Source organism: Diadema setosum, chromosome 22, assembly GCF_964275005.1.
Source record: "Diadema setosum chromosome 22, eeDiaSeto1, whole genome shotgun sequence".
In the NCBI taxonomy this organism is placed as follows: Eukaryota; Metazoa; Echinodermata; class Echinoidea; order Diadematoida; family Diadematidae; genus Diadema; species Diadema setosum.
In genome coordinates, this window is record NC_092706.1 from 4,049,406 (window position 1) to 4,069,377 (window position 19,972).

General features: G+C 39.2%; 1 protein-coding gene across 1 annotated transcript; it reads right to left on the bottom strand.

The window, feature by feature from the left end:
• Positions 1-18,614: 18,614 nt before the first annotated feature.
• On the bottom strand, positions 18,615-19,700 carry LOC140245559 (tripartite motif-containing protein 5-like). The gene has a single exon (XM_072325125.1). The coding sequence runs from the start codon at positions 19,698-19,700 to the stop codon at positions 18,615-18,617; it is 1,086 nt and encodes a 361-aa protein (XP_072181226.1).
• Positions 19,701-19,972: the final 272 nt, after the last annotated feature.

A 19,972-nucleotide genomic window follows, 5' to 3' on the forward strand; every position in this document is an offset into this window, starting at 1 on the left:
GGTTTCTGTAAAGAATATTTGCCAACTTTTGGGGGATACAACGACGTAAAAATGAAATTTCAGACGTTTTTATCGCGGTTCGCGATCCCCATAGGTTCACGTTCATTTCGCGCGGTGGGCTAACTCGGCCCAGCTAAGTTTTGGCTGTTGTTTTGTCAGTAAATCTCCGTAAAACTATCCATTTTATCATGTATGAAGGTGTATTCAGGGTACCTTCAACTAATTTCATCTTCGAGGGAATTTAATTCTGCGCATGTTTGGGGAAATGTTGGATATTTGTTCGCATGATTTCATCTTTGCCGTATCCGCACCGCACCGGTCTCGCCACCAGCAGCTCGCTCACACATCACAGTGGCATAGCTGAGCAGCGCCATGCCCATGCCCACTCTTGGGGTGGTACGGCGGCGCGGGGCACCCGCGCGAACGGCACAGAGGGAGCAGCCAGCCACTGCGTAAACGTCGCTACGGATACGGGCGGTGGTTGAAATTGGAGGAAAATGCGTCATTTGCTACACTTCCCAATTTTCTCGCGTGAGTACTAAATTCTATGCAGTAGTCAGTTGCCATTTTCCTATCCATTGTCTTGAACTTTGAGCTGAGAGCTAGAGAGGGAGCAACTTGTTTCAACTCAACTGTGTTTTTTGCTGCAACGTTACGGTACCAATGCCAAGGTGAAAGGGCAAGGTTTCTGCTAAAGGCTGGGCATATAGGGGTTGCTTGACTCTTTTTTTTTTCTGATTTTTTTTTGTCTTTTTTTTTTCCAGGATGACTCAATAATATGTATTCCAACCTCATGCAGTTTGCAGTTGTCATTTTGCTGTTTTTCTGTCTATCCCCCAGCATCAACGTTATTATTATCATTAATGATTGATACTGAATAAAAAAAAAAAAAAACAAAACACACACACACACACATAAAATAACAATTTGGATGCATGCTGTATTGTTGGCAATTATCACGTGACTCGGATGACACTATTCGCTATGTTGGGACACTGCTCCTTAATTTACGAATACTGTACATGTATGTAACATTTGTGAAATAATACGAGTTTTAATATGTGAAAATGTCACCTTTTTGTGTCTGAAATGATTTACTAGTACTATGGAGAAGTCTGTTTTCAAAGTGATATTTATTCAATTTACTATAATTGCTAACAGAAATACTGTTGTTACTGCTAATGATTGACAAATTGCCCTACACGTACATCGATATAAATGTTTATGTAAATATGATGATTTATAGAGATAATTATTGACATCGATGTAGGGCAATTTGTCAATCACTTGCATTAAAAAACATCTATGTAGCAACCTAACTTATCACTTTATCATTGAATTGTCATATTGTCGTCTGCAATACACACAGTACCAGGACATCCTTCTAGGACACGGTCCATCTCAAGCTGGAAGATGTCTTGGCTTACGTTGAGTCCAAATGGTAGTCTCATGAATGCATATCGTCCGAATGGTGTTTGAAAGGTCGTCAGTTTTTGACTTTCAACGTCCAACTTCACCGACCAGTACCCTGACTTCGCATCAAGTTTTGAGAATGTCTGTGCTCCGTGGAATTTGTGGTTCAGCTCCTCTAATGTTGCGTGAGGATAGTTCGGTCTGATCAGCGCCTTGTTTAGGTGTCGTGGATCAAGGCATATCCGGATTGACCCATCTTTCTTCGTCACATACGTCAAGGAGTTGACCCACTCTGTTGGCTCGGTGATCTTTCTGATTACACTTTGTGCCACCATTCTGTCGAGTTCATGCTTGACCTTGTCTGCTAGTGCGATAGGCATCTTTCTCGGAGCATCTTTATGGCTTGGGATGTTAGGGTCGACGACTAAATGTTGCTCTCCTTCGAATTCTCCTATACGGTCAAATTGCTCTGGGTAGGCTGTTTTCAATGAGTTGACATCTGCTACAGGCATATCAATGCTCACTGGGCAGTGGAGCGTGATAAGGCCAAAGTGCAGTGAGGTGTGCAGGCCAAAAATCACAGGTCCGTCTGATTCTACGACATAAAATGTTGTCTCCACCCACGGTCCATTCGCATGTTGGCATGGAATTGTTGTTGTTCCATACTGTTTGATTGGGGTGCCATTGTAGGCCGTCAAATTTGATGTGCATGTGGTGAGGCATCCTAAATCTGGTGTTCCTGCAGCTGTCATTTTCTCAGGAAACATCCTGCTGAAGGTTCGTATTGGCAAGGTGTTGACTTGTGCGCCAGTGTCAACTTTACCGTTTAGTGTGCAGCAAACCCCAGGGCGGTTGTGGAGTCTAATGTTCAAGCTTGTGATGACTTCATCTCGCTTAGATGCATTTGAATTCGTCTTTGGTTTGTTGATCACGTCAAACGTCTTGTCATCAAGCTGTCGAGTATCCTGAGCAGAAGCAAATTCATCATATTCACTCATGTTATGTACTGCTTGTCCACGGCGATCATCTCGACGATCATCACGACGCACGTTGTTAGCTCCACCACGTGATGAACTACGCTTGTAATTGCCTCTGAATTTCACTTTGTTTGCAGTAGGTTTCTTTGACGACAGGCACATTTTGGCGTAATGCCCCACTTTTCCACAGCTATAACAGGTGATGTGTGCCGCTGGACAGTGTTGTTTGTCTTTCATGTGGCTACCTCCACAGTTCTTGCATGTGGTAGCTGGGACTGTTTCCCTCTGAACCTGCTTGTGTTTCAGGCCCATCGACGCAATGTTTGCTGCTGTCAGCGTTGAAGAGGCTTCAGCTTCCAGTGACTGCAATGCTTGAATATGCGCTTGTGATGCCTCATACGTGCGCCCAAGCTGCAATGCCTGGTGCAATGTGAACTGCTTGCTCTTAGTCAATAGCTCTTTTTGATATTCTGGGATTGGCGTGCTGTTAATAATCAGTTCAATCAAGCGCTCATTCATTTCAGGCTCAGCAAAGTCACACTTCGACACAACAACTCTGCATCTATTCACAAAGTCATCCAGCTTTTCGTTCAGATTTTGCTTCAATTTCGATAATTTCAGTCTACACACACGAAAGTTCTCTTGTGGCTCAAGTTGCTCCTCAAACTTACCAAGTATGGTGTTGATGTCAGCTTGCTGCTGTTCGGATAAATTCCAGCAATTGAAGCGTTTCAAACCTTGCTCGCCGACTGATAACAGCAATGTGGGCACTCTGTCCCTTTCAGGAGTATGTTTCACTTGAAAGTACAGTTGCAGCCTTTGTTTGAACAGTCTAAAGTTCTCTGCTACATTTGGGCCTTCCCAATCCATCCTGGGCATTTGATCAGCCATGTTTGTTAGTTGAGATCCCACTTGTTGCCACCATGTAGAGATCTTGTTCTAATCTCCAACTCTTGGACATACAGATGACCAATACAGAAGTAATGTTGAGTTACTCATGCTGTGGCATAGCTGTTTATTCTGTAGCATTGTGCTACACGTCTGCTCATGTCTGCAGTCTGCTTGTAACTGAGTGGTCATGGTGTGTGTGTCTACACACTGCATGCATTACTACATAAGTGATGGCAATACATTAATAAACACATGTATGCATTGATCACAATGTACTAGGTTGCTGTAGTCTTACAAATTCAGACCTACATCACTACACTGACCACTGGATATCAAACAATTTATTAATTTCCACGGTAATGCCCATAAACAGACTCACCCCTTTGACTTTTGCTTATGTTTGTTTTTATTAAGAAAAAAGGTAACATTTATTGGACAGAAATAACTTTTGAGTAGAACGCAGATCTATACATAAAATCAGCAGCAACAACAGCAACAACAAAACATTTAACAGTTAAAATCAAATGCATATAATGACCTTCATGTAGTTCACATCGAATGATCTGCTACATAATTTGATTTCTTCTCTACTGGGGATACGGTACGGAGTGGCCGGCTGCTCCCTCTGCCGCTCGCGCCCCACGCGCAGCGCCCCGCTGCGCCCCGCCGCCGCGCCTCCCCGAGTGGGCATGACGCTGCAAGCTCAGCTCTGCCACTGTGTGTGTGAGCGAGCTGCAGTGGCGAGACCGGTGCGGTGCGGACACGGCAAAGATAAAATCATGCAAACAAATATCCATCATTTCACCAAACATGTGCAAAATTAAATTCCCTCGAAGATGAAATTTAGTTGAAGGAACCCTGAATACACATTCATACATGATAAAATTGACAGTTTTACGGAGATTTACTGACAAAACAACAGCCAAAGCTTAGCTGGGCCGAGTTAGCCCACCGCGCGAAATGAACGTGAACCTATGGGGATCGCGAACCGCGATAAAAACGTCTGAAATTTCATTTTTACGTCGTTGTATCCCCCAAAAGTTGGCAAATATTCTTTACAGAAACCACTGAGCACAATTCCGTAAAACTTACGGTTAAAAAAGACGTCACAAAGACAAAATAACCTCAAACACAGACAAGCGCTCACGATCACTATCGATACCAACGAGTGGGACAACTCGGCCCACCCTCGACGGGTGGGACGAGATGTCCCGTGGGCCGAGTTAGCCCGACCCCATATTACTCAAACTACTTACTTTATACTAGGTAATGTCAGTGTCACGTCAGTACTGAGTCTGTAGATTCTAGTTTCTGCCCAATTTCTGGCAACCTTTATCTGTTTATTTTTACTTCTGTCTGAATTAGCTAGACCTGACTGATGCGTAACTCACTAACTGTTATTGCGCTGACATGTAAGTCTCTTTTTACAACAAAGTTAGGGGTGATATAACTGCGACCAGCAGCCCCAACGTACAGTGTTGGGGCTGCGCCGTTTTGGCATCGAGATTTTAATGTTGTACCAAACGGGTGCCGTTCCGGCGCTGTATTTCCTTAATTTTTCAACAAAAACTACCAGGAATACTTACATGGGTCGATTAAACCTAAATGATTCACATCGGCGACTGTTTGATGCATTTCATTGCTTATGATGCAGAAAATGCTGTCTTATAAGGCAAATATCTTCAGCTCACCGATGCTCACTAAAACTCACAATCACTTGCACATGCGCACAGCATGCATTCAGTCGGTCCCCTCCATTGGCACTGACAGCTGTATCGCTCGCTACATGATGCATATTCATTTCACCTTATATGCACCGTGCGATGATGCATTATTCATATCCTTGAGCATCCGTAACGGTGACGTCACTGTTCACGCATGCGTAGATGCGTACAAATGGAGTACACGTTCAAAATAGCAGCAAAGCTCTCCACTAGGGCAGGCCGCTTACTCCTAAAAAATGTGGAAAATTTTGCAGTTTCCAGATAAATTGGTGAGAAGAAACAAGGCAATGGGGTAGTGTATATTTCATTTTTTATTGTCACTGTGTTTATGATAGAAATTTAGCCATGGTTTATTTGTGAAGTTGCCGTATATGTGGCAATTGGGAGTTGTTCGTGATTCTCACTTGAACGAAACTGCGAGGTAGCCGCCAGGACCCCGCCGCACGGCGGGTCTCCGGGGCTAGGGGTGATATTGAATATAAACTGTCAGCTGCCGGTGCCTTGTTATTAATCTTATCAGGAGCTTTCCATGGACCATGTCCATGCATGCAATCATCATCATTCTTGCCATAGTTGTATTGTAGGTACACATGTTTTATGATTATGAATATGAGGTCTATACAAATCTGATATGGTAATAATTTTCACATGTATCATATGTTCTCTGTGTGTTAAAAATCCTAGATTTCCAAGAAGGAGTGGTGCTCTTCACCAAAGATGGATTGTGAACATGAGAAGAGACCACTGGATTCCCAAACCATACTCTACCTTGTGTTCTGACCACTTTGAAGAGAAGTACTTCGATCGCACCAGCCAGATAACAAGGCTGCGGGCAGATGCTGTACCAACTTTATTCAACTTTCCACAACATCTCATGAGGGTACATGCAGAAGAACAAATTTTAATTTAGCATGTTATGTGTTTGACATTTGAGTTTTAGTTTTGAAATCCGTCCGACCAGGAGCAGACATATACCCTTGTGTGTATGTCTGCTTCAGAAACGGATTTTAATCTACCATCATATCGCATCCTGGTCGCTGATGAAGAATGCGATGACTAACCTGTTTGGTGTCTTGTTTCTAAATAATGCGCTTTCCTCGCCAGGATAAAGCGTTTTCAGGTCTATTGCCATTTTAGGTTTTTATCACATTCACATCTGTTCTTTCAAACTATATTGCAGGATTTTATTTTAAATGGTGCTTAACCTAACAAGAGCAAGTACAATTTTGCACTACATGTGTATATGAATGTATTGCCTTTGTTATCATTGCCATGAGTGCCTTTCATATTCTTGCCAGACAGTGTCCATTATTCATGGATTTATTTTTTATGTTGTTGCCACATTGCCAATTTAATGCACGTTCATGAAACATTGCTTTCGCAATATGCAATATTTGCCATACATGTATTTGCGAGACTTGTCTTGCCTACATAATACGTTATTGTTTCCACATTAAAATTTCGTACTATACCATAGTATGTTTTCACACTCATAAGGATTTCATTTTGGATTGCGCTTGAAGCGAACAAGTGCAAGTGAAATCATGGATTATACAGTATTGCCTTTGATATTTTTTTCATTATTCTTGCCAGTGTCCATTATTCATTGTTTTATTTTGCTGCCATATGCTAAGTGATTGTACATGCATTTGCTTTCATGATATACAAGACATGTAGTTGTCATATTTGTGACACTTGTTTTGCCTACATGTACATACTTTGAGATACAGTGTAGTATGTTTTCCCACTCTTTAGATTTCACTTTGAATTTCGTTTGAAGCAAACGGGTGCGTGTGAAATCTTGCATTATACAGATGTTCATGTATTGCCTTTAGTTGATATTGTTATGCCAAGAATGCATTTGATATTCTTGCCCGACAGTGTTCATTATTTATGGATTTTATGTTGTTGCTATATTGCATGATAGTTGATTATACAGGCATTTGCTTTCGTGATATACAACATTTGTTGTATATATCTGTGATACTTGTTTTGCTTACATGTTGTTACCAAATTATGTTTTCATACTACACAGTGTCTGGGATAGTTTTTGTTAAACTCATTACTAAGGATTTAATTTTGAATCATGCTGAGCTAACAAGTACAAGTGAAATCTTACATTTACAAATGTATTGCCTTTACTACTGTTGCCAGGAATGCCTTTGGTGTTCTTTTCAGTGTCCATAATTCGTAGATTTATATTGCCATAGTGCATGCGGATCAACACAATATGTTTTCATACTATACCATAAGAGTGCGTTTTTACACTCATTAGGATTTTCTTTTTGAATCACGCTTGAAGCTATCAAGGGCAAGTGAAATTGTGCACTATATTGATGTATTGCCTTAGATAATCTTGCCAGACAGTGTTCATTATTCATGAATTTTATGTTGTTGCCCTATTGCATGTCCATTATAGATGTATACATTTGTATATGCATTTGCTTTTGTGATTACAATAGTTGTCACAAATTTGCGACATTGGTGGTTTGCCTATCATTTGCATAATATGTTCCTGACGCATGTACTGCCGGTGATTATAGCCGCCGTACTAGGTATGATAATGGTACATGTACTTCAAGCAAATGGTATATCACTGTACTGTGGTTGATTCTCAGCAATCAACTTTGACCTTGATAAATGTCAAATAAATTGTAAAAAATCAGGAAAATTAACTCTGTCCAACTTAACTTCCTGTTTTTTTTTTTTTTTGGTGGGAAGACAATCTTGAAAGGAGTTCATGCTTGTAATGTGTGTGTGTGTGAGTGTGTGAATACATATATATATATATATATATATATATATATATATATATATATATATATATACATACATAGGTAATTATACAGTTATATATATACATTTGTATATTGATTGAGTACCGGGTAGTCTACTTGTTGGTGCAGCAATATCATGATATCGAAAGTAAAACAGGAACCAAGTTCATGTTGATCATCAACAATTTATTTACAGCACACAAATATTTGAGCGATTCGCTCTTTCTCAAGTGTTGTTGCAAATCGCTCAAAAATTGGTGTGGTGAAATAAATTGTCGTTGATTAGCATGAACTCGATTTCTGTTTTATTTCATGTATACGATATACAGTGTATATATGCCTATAGGCCTATTGCTTCCTATACCAATATGTGCAATAGTGATAACTACATTGTACTACACACTACTAATGATAATGATAACAGCAGGAATATAGATAATTAAGGTGATGTTGTCTTCCAAATTTCTAATATGTTGAACGAGTATATAATTATGTCAGATGGGGAAGATGTATTACATGATCATATCCACAAATCATTGATTTTTACAACTGGACTGACTGGAAATTTAATTTGACCTGTTTAATGGGAGAAAAATCAAAAGCACGAACACACATCTTCTTACAATATCATTGGAGGGGAAAAAATGCAAGACATAGGGTTGAGAGGGGTATCAGAAAAATGGCAGGACACAGACAAGGACAGGCGCGCGTCTTAGATTATTTGATACCAAAGCAGATCACGTCTCCGAAGTCAAATAGATCATTCCGAAAGGGGAAAAAAACACCTGATTCAATACAGACAACTTTCAGGGAAGAGTGTGAAATAGATATGAGTACATGAATCTGTGGTCAACGCTGGATTGAGAAGTACCAGTTTGACAGTTTACAAGTTCAAGTAAATATCAAGGGCTATGAGCGGCTGTCATACTGTCCGATCAGTGAGTTGACCGTATCGTACTCGCGAGGAGCTGCTGAGGTTCCGCTCTAAAGCAACATGGCGGCGTGTGCACTGAGGCGAGGACATCCGGGGCGCGCGGTGGCGACACCAAGCTCAGCGGGTTGTGAATGGGTGTGATTCTTCTATGTGTAAGAGTTCTGTGCCCCCACCGGGGCCGGGCAACATGTTTATCACGCACTCGTAACAAAGGTTCGCGCACTAAGCAAGCATGCGCGCACTCAGTACGAGACGTCCATTGGCTAAAGCAGTTTTTCATTCTGCGCGCGTGCTCATGTAGGGAGAGGGGTGGGGAGTGGGACACCTCGTTAATGGCGCTGCCCATGCCAAAAATACACATAGCGCGTCACAGAATTGGTCTATAATGTACAAACCAAAATCCAACGATAACGGATATATGTTTGTGAAATTAGATTTTCTAAGGAAATATCAAGTTTTACAAGCAAATTCAATAAATCATTTAGATACAAAATACAATGGATTATTGCATTTTCTCTTCCTTAACGTGTTCCATGTTGCAGGGACCGTCACAATGAGCATTCGTAACGATGCTTGAGAATATATAACAGCCTTTTCCGCATGATTGAATAATCCATAAGAAAACAACCATTATTATCTCCCGGTGGAATTAAGAATTACCTCGGATAGAAATTTGCCTTTGATGATAATTATGCTGAAAGTGACCATGATTTAACACAGCCATACATTTAATTTACAGATATCAATACTACAATGATGTATTTGAGTATAGATTTCTTATGAATGTATATTCATCAAAAGAGATAATATGTTTATCTGTCATCATTAACTTGCATTTACTTTAAAAAGGTTTTTAGGAAGCAGGGGCGTCACCAGCTTTTTTTTTTTTTTTCGGGGGGGGGGGTGCGTTTTGACACTAAATGTTTACGAGATTTTTTGGACAGACATTTGGAATATAGGAAGCTCTCAATCCCTAGACTTTTACTGTTTTTGAGGGAAACCAAGCGGGGAAAGGGCACCGGCGTAGCTAGTATTTCATCTTGGGGGGGGGGGGGGGGGGAGTTGTATGCGAGGGAGCGAGCAAGGGTGTGGGGAGGGTGTGGAAGTGCCGGAGGGGGTTGTACCCCCTATAAATGTATTATGGAATGACGGTGTGAAACGACAAATTACTGCCAGCGATATCAGGAGAATGGTATAACGACTAATTATTTTGACATTTTACAGTCCAAAAACTGCCATTTGTAGCCATATTTTTTTGCTTTGTAAATCAAGGGGGGGGGGCGCACCGGGCGCAACTGCTGGCAATTACTGGCAGCAACGTCAGGTGAATTGCATAATAATCAAATGCGAACGAGCAAAGAGAGCGAGTTTGGAATTTTTGACATTTTGCACTCCCCAAACTGCCATTTGGAGCCATATTTTTTCGCTTTGGAAAGGAGGGGTGGGGGGTGCAACGGGCACAACTGCCGGTAATTACTGGTAGCAACATCAGGAGAATTGGATAACAATTAAATGCGAGCGAGCGAGCGAGCGAGCTTGAAAATTTTGATATCAATTAAAGTCCCAAAACTGCCGTTTGTAGCCATTTTTATTGGCTTTGGAAATTAAGGGGGGGGGGGCACCGGGCGCAACTGCTGGCAATTACTGGCAGCAACATCAGGTGAATGGCATAGCAATTAAATGTGAGCGAGCGAAGAGAGCGAGCGAAGAGAGCGAGCTTGGAAATTTTGACATTTTACAGCCCCAAAACTGCCATTTGGAGCCATATTATTTCGCTTTGGAAATAAAGGAGGGGTGGGGGCGCAACGGGCGCAACTGCCGGTAATTACTGGCAGCAACATTAGGAGAATTGCATAACAATTAAATGCGAGCGAGCGAACGAGCGAGCTTAAAAATTTTGACATTTTACAGTCCCAAAACTGCCATTTGGAGCCACATTTTTTCGCTTTGGAAATAAAGGAGGGGGGGGGGGGACGCCCGGTGCGCCCCTCCCCCTGGATCCGCCACTGGTAGTCAAGGGTGTGGCCGGGTTTATGTTCATGACTGGGGAGGTATGACCAGCGAGGTGGCGTCGAAGTGACCAAGCGGGGAAAGGATGTCCAAAATCTGCACTTTAGAGCATCCCCTAAACTTAATTGTGCGTGTTTGTTTGTGTGTATGTGTTACACATGGAAAAGTTAGGAATTAGCCCAGGTCAAGTCTTTTTATTGGCAATGCAAGACATTTTTATATAGACTAGTATGTAAAGCAACACTGCAAAATCAATGATCTAGCGTTGATATAACGAAGCGTAAGGTACAAAGGTGTACATTCTACATCACATTGCGCAACATTGTAGCGACTCTTCGTTCGGATGTACTGAGTACACTGCGCATATCCTGCTTATATGCAGAATGCCAACCAGGAATCACAATCTTTTGTCGGGTCCGGGCTTTTTGAACAATGTTTCACACTATATACCTATTTAATCATGGTTAAAAGAAATCATAGAAAAATATCTTATTTCTGGATCACCCTTTCATTCAAAAGCAGTTCACTATAAACACTTGAACTACTATTTCGGTAAATCTTTTTTTTTTTTTTTTTAACAGCGGATTGGGAGGTGGCGCACCCCCCCCCCCCCCCCCCTCCGTAGTTACGCCACTGCTTTTGGGTGAAATAATTGGACAGATTTCTTGAATTCTAACAAAAAAGCAAGAAAATCTTTTCATCGCGGGAATTATGATTATATGGGGTGGGACAAATGGTGCGCTTGCCTTCCAATATTTTTATGGGGGCAACAATTTTGTTTTCTTTCAAAAGCAAGAAAATCTTCTCATTTTGGGAATTATTAATTATGGGGGGGGGGACAAAACTAAAATATGCTTGCCCCTCCATTTTTTTTTTTTTTTAATGAGGCTAAGGCTCGCTCTTGGGCTGGCAATATGGATTGGTCAGAAGTAACGTACATAGACCCTACATACTTGTAAGTAGCACACGTACATGCAAACGTGTATAAGTGCTTCGTATCGTACGGATGTACAGTACGGTCGATAAATAATAAACACTGTAGAATACTAATAGATATGTATAAAATCAGTGCTGCCAGAACCAGGGGTGCGAATTGTTTTTGCCGACGATTTTTTTTTCTTTGTGTGTGTGTGTGTCCCTGGTGCAAAATATGAAAAAAAAAAATAGAAAAGAATAATTATTTAGCGTCCGGCGTTGAGGTCGCTTGCAGACTGATTTTTTTTTTTTTTAAAGGATCTTAAGGGGGTGCGTTCGCACCCAACGCACCCCCCCCCCCCCCCCCCGGTGACGCCCATGGGAAGCATGTGAATAACTTCAGATGGTTGGGGAGAGCAATTAATTCATCAGATCCGTGCCGAAAGGATTCTCGTGTTTTTTTTTTTAATGAGTGTTATCGCAGAAACGTGCCAGATATTGAAAGAATGCTTTTATGAAAACTAATTGCTACGAGCTTGAACTAGCAAAGTTTTAGTATATTTTGATAGTAGATTCTGCTGTTTGGCAAACATTTGTATAATATTTTTTTAGAACTTTTAGTTGGCGAAATTAAGGATCAATATATATAAAGAAGATCTATGGAATTTGTTTTAAAAATGTTACAGCGTTCTCTTGTAAAACAAAAATATTATTCAATTCACATTTACCACAAATTCCCCTAATATGAGGTTATAGTATGATAGGTATAACGTAACAGAACCTGTCAGCGTCTGAAAAAAAAAAAATCTCTACAGAACAGGCTGCCAGACTTGACTTGCTTTGACACCTGACACACACCAACTTGTCCCGCTCAGTATTGCTCAATTACACTGTCTTAGTATTCCCAAACAATTTAATATAAGATATAAATTTCAAACAATCTATTCATGAGGGGCCCCACGGTAAATTAACGAATTACTCCTTACTCATCATAGTTCCACTCGTGATCTTCTGAGCAAATTTTCCTTGTCACTTCAAGACCCACAAAAGAGCTCGTACAAGTATACCTACCCAAACTTTGGAATTTATTACCCCCTGAACAGCGAATATAAACCAATGAATCCAATGATAAGAAATTCCAGTTATCGTATATTATTTCACAAAGATATTTTTGTCTAATGTAAATTGTAAGTTTACCATGTCTTGTGCATTGTTATAATACTGCCCCCGCCTGTATAAAGTGATTCGTACCCTTTGGAAAAGGCGATATACAAGGGGCACATGACGATGTGTGTAAAATTGGTGCCCTGTACTATCAAGTGTATTCAGTCTTTACCACCAGTGATGTGATTTAGCATGTTGAAACGTCCATTTTGATGGTATTAATTATTTTGTAAAAAGTAGCAATACCAATTACTGGTAGTTATGAAGTGTTACAGACATTTTAGATAGTTTGATTGCAAAAGCCATTGACACTTTAAGCCCTAATCAATTTGCTGTTGGTCCTCTCTATTCATTAGACTTTTCAAATTTTCAATCTCGGTTGACCTGTAATAGTCAAGATATTCCACATACACATCTGTTTGAAGGAGGAAATAAGTTGTTTAATTATTTTTAAAACGAAAGATTTCAATAATATACCTCATTTGGAATGACTGAATAATATTGTTGCCTGAATCCTCATGAAGAGAATCTCGGATATACTGTTTTGTCGTTCAAGAGACCAGAAGGAATTTGTTGGAATATACGTTTCGTTACATAACAGTATCAGCTATACGGTATAGTAATCATAGTAATATTTAAGCATGAATCACCCCCCCCACACACACACACACACACATGCACACAATTTTACATTTGATTGTATGCATTTCACTCAATAACACACATATTTGCAGGTGCACCTACATGAAATTTTTCATTTGAGAAATTGAGTCAACACCGCAAGGATATGGACCCCATATTTTTGCGATGATGGAACATTTTTGTTATATGTTTTGTTGTCAGTGATCGAAACAAAAATACGGTATTGTTGGTTAAACGAGAAAATAATTAAGTACACGGGATTTTTCTATAGTTGGGACTATATCAATCCTGTCGATTTAAGCGATACGTGGACTTCTGAATGTCGTCTTACACGCTTTTTTTTTTTTGTAGTTACTTCACGAAAATAAGAAAAGACAAAGACAATCAAAGGCATCGATTTGTCATATCACACGAGGTTAACTGAACTTTACTTGTTATGTAAGCAAAAGCCTTAATGATCTTGGTAAGATTATCAGCTTGGTAAGATGACTGTATTGACTGTATGCTCTACATTCTCATCCAGTGATAAGTTGGTAGATCATTCAAACTTTACCACACTGTATCTAACAAACTCATTAAAAGTTACAACTGGAAGTCTGGAACAGCGATGATTCGTTTTACCTTTCGTATATATATAGTCCTCATCATTTCTAGTTCTTTATTGACGGACAAATCAATAACTGGTTGCTTTACTGGTGTAAAATTATCGACATTTATTTTAGTGACATATTCATTTCATTGATTGTTCTTTGCATTTTAGGTAAACGCTTCTTATATACCATGCTTGCCTCCCAAGGGGTACCCTATAGCACGTCGCAAAAATCAACCCCACCTTTTATTGCACTCCTGCAATGTAACAATGAATTTGGTTTCATCGTACACATTGGTATCAAATTTACAAACGCATGCAGTATGTTACTAGAAGCCTGTTGTGTGCTACAAGTTTCACTGCACTTAATACTATGTGTATAATGTATCAAGGACATGAGCTGTTTGAACAACCTATATTCAATGTGACGTATATCAAAGTCCACATAATTATTGATCGTATTGAACATTATCTCGTTTGTTTCACCCTGAGAAGTTAAAACAACTAAATTTACTTTACAGCAAACGATTTGACTACTGACTTGGCGTTAATATTTCTCACGTACATTGTTATACAGGTATTACCCACATCCATGCATACCTTTTACAGAGGCATTCAGCTGTATAGCTGAAGCAAGTGACGTATGGAAGAGGCAATAATTCAGATTCTGTTACTAAAACAAATCAGGCCCCATACATCACAATCACAATTTAATACTTCACTTCCGGGTCAAGACAACAAACAAGTTTTGCTTGCATGGAAAAAAAGTTACTCTTTGCTCACTGCTTTCAAGAATGTTAAAAAAAAGTTACATGACAGTGATACCATAGCAATGAGACAAAATAATAATTGTCTAAAATCTTCAACAAATCGGATTGAATTGTTATGTCTCTCTAATTTCCGGTCTTTAATTTTGGTCTGCTATCAGCTTTAGAGATTTCCGTTTGCTGATTCTTCTCGTTGTCTTATGCTGCGTTGCACAAAAAATATGTATCAGAACTTTGATATGTATATGATAAACACCCTCAAGTTACTGACATACAATGACGCAGTAGCTGCCGGGGCGTGAGTCAATGCGTATATCAATTGGATTGCAGAAGAAATGTAATTTACTCACACATCTGAGACTTTGAAAATGCATCAGAATATATCTTGAATGAATGAATGAATGATTTATTACCAATTTTTTAAGTTCACGTTTGCAATCACAGATAATTTATACAATCATTGAGAATACAAGGATAATAATACAATTAACAGGAATACAAGACATGAAAGTATAGAATCAAACTTATCAACAATATGAATATGAAAATACAAGCATATTTACAAATTGAACTAATTTGGTAAAAGGGTCCAACAAATAGCAACGCTAGTGGACGTTGGCCCTTGAATACAGAAGAAGGATCACAAGAAAATTATTTACATTATAAAAAAAGTATATTTACACTATATACAAGATTAACATTTTGAAATGCAACTTTCGCAGCAAATGTCATTCAGTGTCAATACACTGCGGATTCTTCACAAAGACTCTTACATTTCATTTCATTATGGTCAATGGTGAACTGGATAATGGAATTATGCGTCATTTGGAAAGACCAAAAATGCAAAATCATTTCAATAGTTGTGAGCATAATAATCTATTGAACATAGAACATATCCCTAAACTCGAAAACCACTGTAATTCTAACTTCAATTGGATTGCAGAAGAAATGTAATTTACTCACACATCTGAGACTTTGAAAATGCATCAGAATATATCTTGAATGAATGAATTAATGATTTATTACCAATTTTTTAAGTTCACGTTTGCAATCACAGATAATTTATACAATCATTGAGAATACAAGGATAATAATACAATTAACAGGAATACAAGACATGAAAGTATAGAATCAAACTTATCAACAATATGAATATGAAAATACAAGCATATTTACAAATTTGGTAAAAGGGTCCAACAAATAGCAACGCTAGTGGACGTTGGCCCTTGAATACAGAAGAAGGATATATAAATTCAACAAGAAAATTATTTACATTATAAAAAAAGTATATTTACACTATATACAAGATTAACATTTTAAAATGCAACTTTCGCAGCAAATGTCATTCAGTGTCAATACACTGCGGATTCTTCACAAAGACTCTTACATTTCATTTCATTATGGTCAATGGTGAACTGGATTATGGAATTATGCGTCATTTGGAAAGACCAAAAATGCAAAATCATTTCAATAGTTTTGAGCATAACAATCTATTGAACATAGAACATATCCCTAAACTCGAAAACCACTGTAATTCTAACTTAGCACAAGCTGTACAATAATATTGCAATTATAATTTCCTCAGACAAAATACCAGAGTAGTCTGGTATTACAAAGTTTATTCGTGTGATTTTTTTTTTTGTACTTGCAATCTACATTGCATTTTTTTTTTTTGTTCCTGAAGATTATGAACTTTTGTAACAACTCACTTTAAAAAAAAAATCATTTGTTTAGCATATAGGACCTTTGGAGAAAAATTTCAGTACTTTGCTTTAGACATACGAGGAAACATTTTTTTTATCAAAGAGAACCCGAAGGCAATCTGGTGAAGATTCGTCTGCGGATTGGTTGTTTAGCATTCGATCCTCACCTATTAATTGTGTAACATGAAATAATATAGATACAACATGACAGTAAAAAAAAAAAACAAAAACAAAAACAAAAAAAACCAAACACCCAAAGCCGAATAACGAACAAGATGATGAGTGCACTTATGATTACAATAACAGTGATAACAACTGAATGACAACACAAAGCAGGGGCAGATCCGGGAATTCCATTTAAATGGGAGGCACCGTTACAAAATTAAAGGAGGGCGCACACACCCACCCCATTTTTCTTTTTATTTCTTTGTTTTAACCACAAAAAAAAGGGGACGCGCCCGCCCCCCCCCCCTCCCCGTCCCTGGATCGGCCATTGCAAAGCTTTTTACATGGGGAAGACTCTCCAAGGTAATCATTGCTCTCATCAGTCCTGCCATTGCTGTATTTTTACTCCAGATACCATATGAAGAAGTTTTTCAGATACCATATGAAGAAGTTTTTTTTTTTTTTTTTTTTTTAATATCAGGGTATAGAAAGAGAGGAAGCTCAATCAAGATTATTCTGCAATGATGTAAGCACAAGACAGGATTCGATCCCTTGAATTCATGTTCAGTGCAGAACCTTGAACACTATGTCAGAGTGCCCTAACATTCCGAGTTGGAAACATGGCATTATGAAGATGCATTTAGAAACGTGTTTAACTAGAAATCGGGTTGGCAACTTCGATCTCAAACACGGATTAATTGACGTCACAGCAGTGGATCCTCTTTGGCAAATATGACAGCTTTACGGTTTTTAATTAATCCTTGTCATCCGTCACCGTGACGGGTATAGGCGGTGGCACGGTAATATCATATTGCCAAGAAATGACGAAGTTATATGTACAATAGTTACACATAGAATAGATGAAAACAATGTTTACTGGTAGGCCTGTAAGTGAAGCATCATTTCTAAAGAAGCAAATAATAAGAGTAAGAAATATCAAACACAAATTCATTTATATATTTGCTGGCACCAGCCGTGAAGTGAAGTGAAGTTAAGTGAAGTTATTAAGTAATATATTTATGGATACATTTTGATACAAATCAATCAAATATCTATGCTTCAAAACGCAGCGCTCGGCAAAATTTCTAAATTTAAAAAATGAAGTAAATTACGAGTAGAAAATAACTTTTTCATCTTTAGATATTTGACCGAACTGCCAAAAGGACAACCTGCGCATTATGAGATGCACAGAAGCACAGGGCCGTAAAGCCAGAAACATGCTCGGGAGAAACTCTTTTAGATTACTAGTAGCGTTTGTCTTTTAAACCATGGTTCCAAACCATGTTTCTTACTTCGCAAAAGCCTCCAGTTTATACCAACACGTCACAATCAGTTTCTGACGTGAGTAAGAGGAATCATCATCGTTCCTTCTATCCTTTGTCATTAACAATGCTCCTCCCAGTGTTTTATGATCATTTTCCCAATGGCTTTCATGATAGTTCTATCCCTCGTTTGCATAATCATATTTACCACCGTTTTTATCACTTTTTATCTAAGGGAGTCTTTCAGCAGTGTTCACTACTTCACTATTAACACAGCCTTGCTCAAAATATCTCAGTGCTCTTATATACCTGGCTAATACAACGGTATATATCCTAGATATGCAAATGGTAAGATCATGTACAAATTATACCCTAACAACACATATAAAGACAGGATATAATTGACTAAAAGGTAAAATTGATCTGTATTCTATATATACAGAGTAAAAACTTTTATACATTTAGCATAACTTTATCGTGTTAAGCAGAGGCATAAATCTACACAATATTTTGAATTATAGTACTTTGCAAAGTAACAAATGACGTACGTGCATAAATCTAAGTGTCCAACGTCTTCCACAGCGTCATATCCATGCTAGGAAAGATGGTGGATTAGCAAAGTAAACTGTCTTATAATCGTCATTCCCCATAGCGTTCACCATCTTCATCTCAATCGTTTTCTCATGTAAATAATTTATAATCCGTTTTGAATTCACTAAAATCCTCCAAGCTCACATCACTATGGCTAGAATCATCCGTATCGCCATCACTATCATCCTCTCCATCGTTATCAGAGCCGTCATTAGTCCTATTTGTATCGTCAGCTCGACTGTCGTCATCTGACAAATAAATCAACTTTTGATATTTGAGTTTACCAAGCGACAGACTCTCCTCGGAGTAGCTTTTCTCGAAATATAATCTCTCAAGAAATTGTATTTCCCTATCTTCGTCAGAAGTTCCTGGGATTTCAATATCCAAGTCCTCTTTCAATTTCTTGGCCCAGTCCGTGTATGACTCGACAACTTCTACTTTACTTCCTTTGCTCAGTCTGATCATCGCTTCAATACGAGCCCGAGATACGCGAGAGGACACCATCTCATCGGCGGACACTGCTTCATCCATGGTCTGCAGCAGACATCTTTCCTTTTCAGCGATCTTATTGAGCAGACGTTTCTTGTTCTCTTTCAGCAGCTTTCGTTTTACCTCATATTCCTTACTGACATCCTTCTTCAAGCGCTTTAATATCTGATTTCCTTTCGACCTGATTTTATTGACGGAAGCCTTATACCTGCTGTGCTCATTTTCTCGTTCACGACACTTAGCTATCAAAGATTGCATTTTCGTCGAAACAATCTCAGTCATCTCATCAAGGTCCTTCGGCGGCTCTCCGTGACGAAAATGATCTTTGATGACGCAGTCACTGCACACCAGGACTTTACACTGCTCGCAGTAATAATTCTTTTCATTTCTGGGATGGACGTTGCACATGTTCAAGGCGGCATTGTTCTGAAGGGAGTCTATGACACTGATGATATTATCCACCATCCAGTTTCTTTGAAATAAACCCCTAGGACGAGTCGGAACTCGGCAGGTTGGGCACTCGATACCCATTGTATACCAGTCCCCTCTTCGCTTCCTGAATTCGATCAAGGAATCTATACACCCATAACAGAACGTGTGGCCACAGTTGAGCTGTCTGGCATCCCGAGTCATGTCTTGACAAACGGGACACGTAAGCTGCTCTTTAAACTCCTTGACCAGATCCATAGCTATTGCATCTCTCTTCTGCCAGTTCAGTAGAATATAATATATCCAATAAACTAGACCTCAAGTACGGACTCATTAATGCATGAGCCCCCTGACGTATAACCACGACGCTCGCTGTAGCAATAATGGAGGCAGGCCGTGTACAAATATGTGGATTTTTTTTTTCGACGTGAGTGTCGCAGCCTCGAAGGACTGAAAGGTACCGCACGTAGTCACCAACATAGTTTCCTAAAGGCCCGGTCCCACTGCACTTACGGATGCAAAGAGGATGT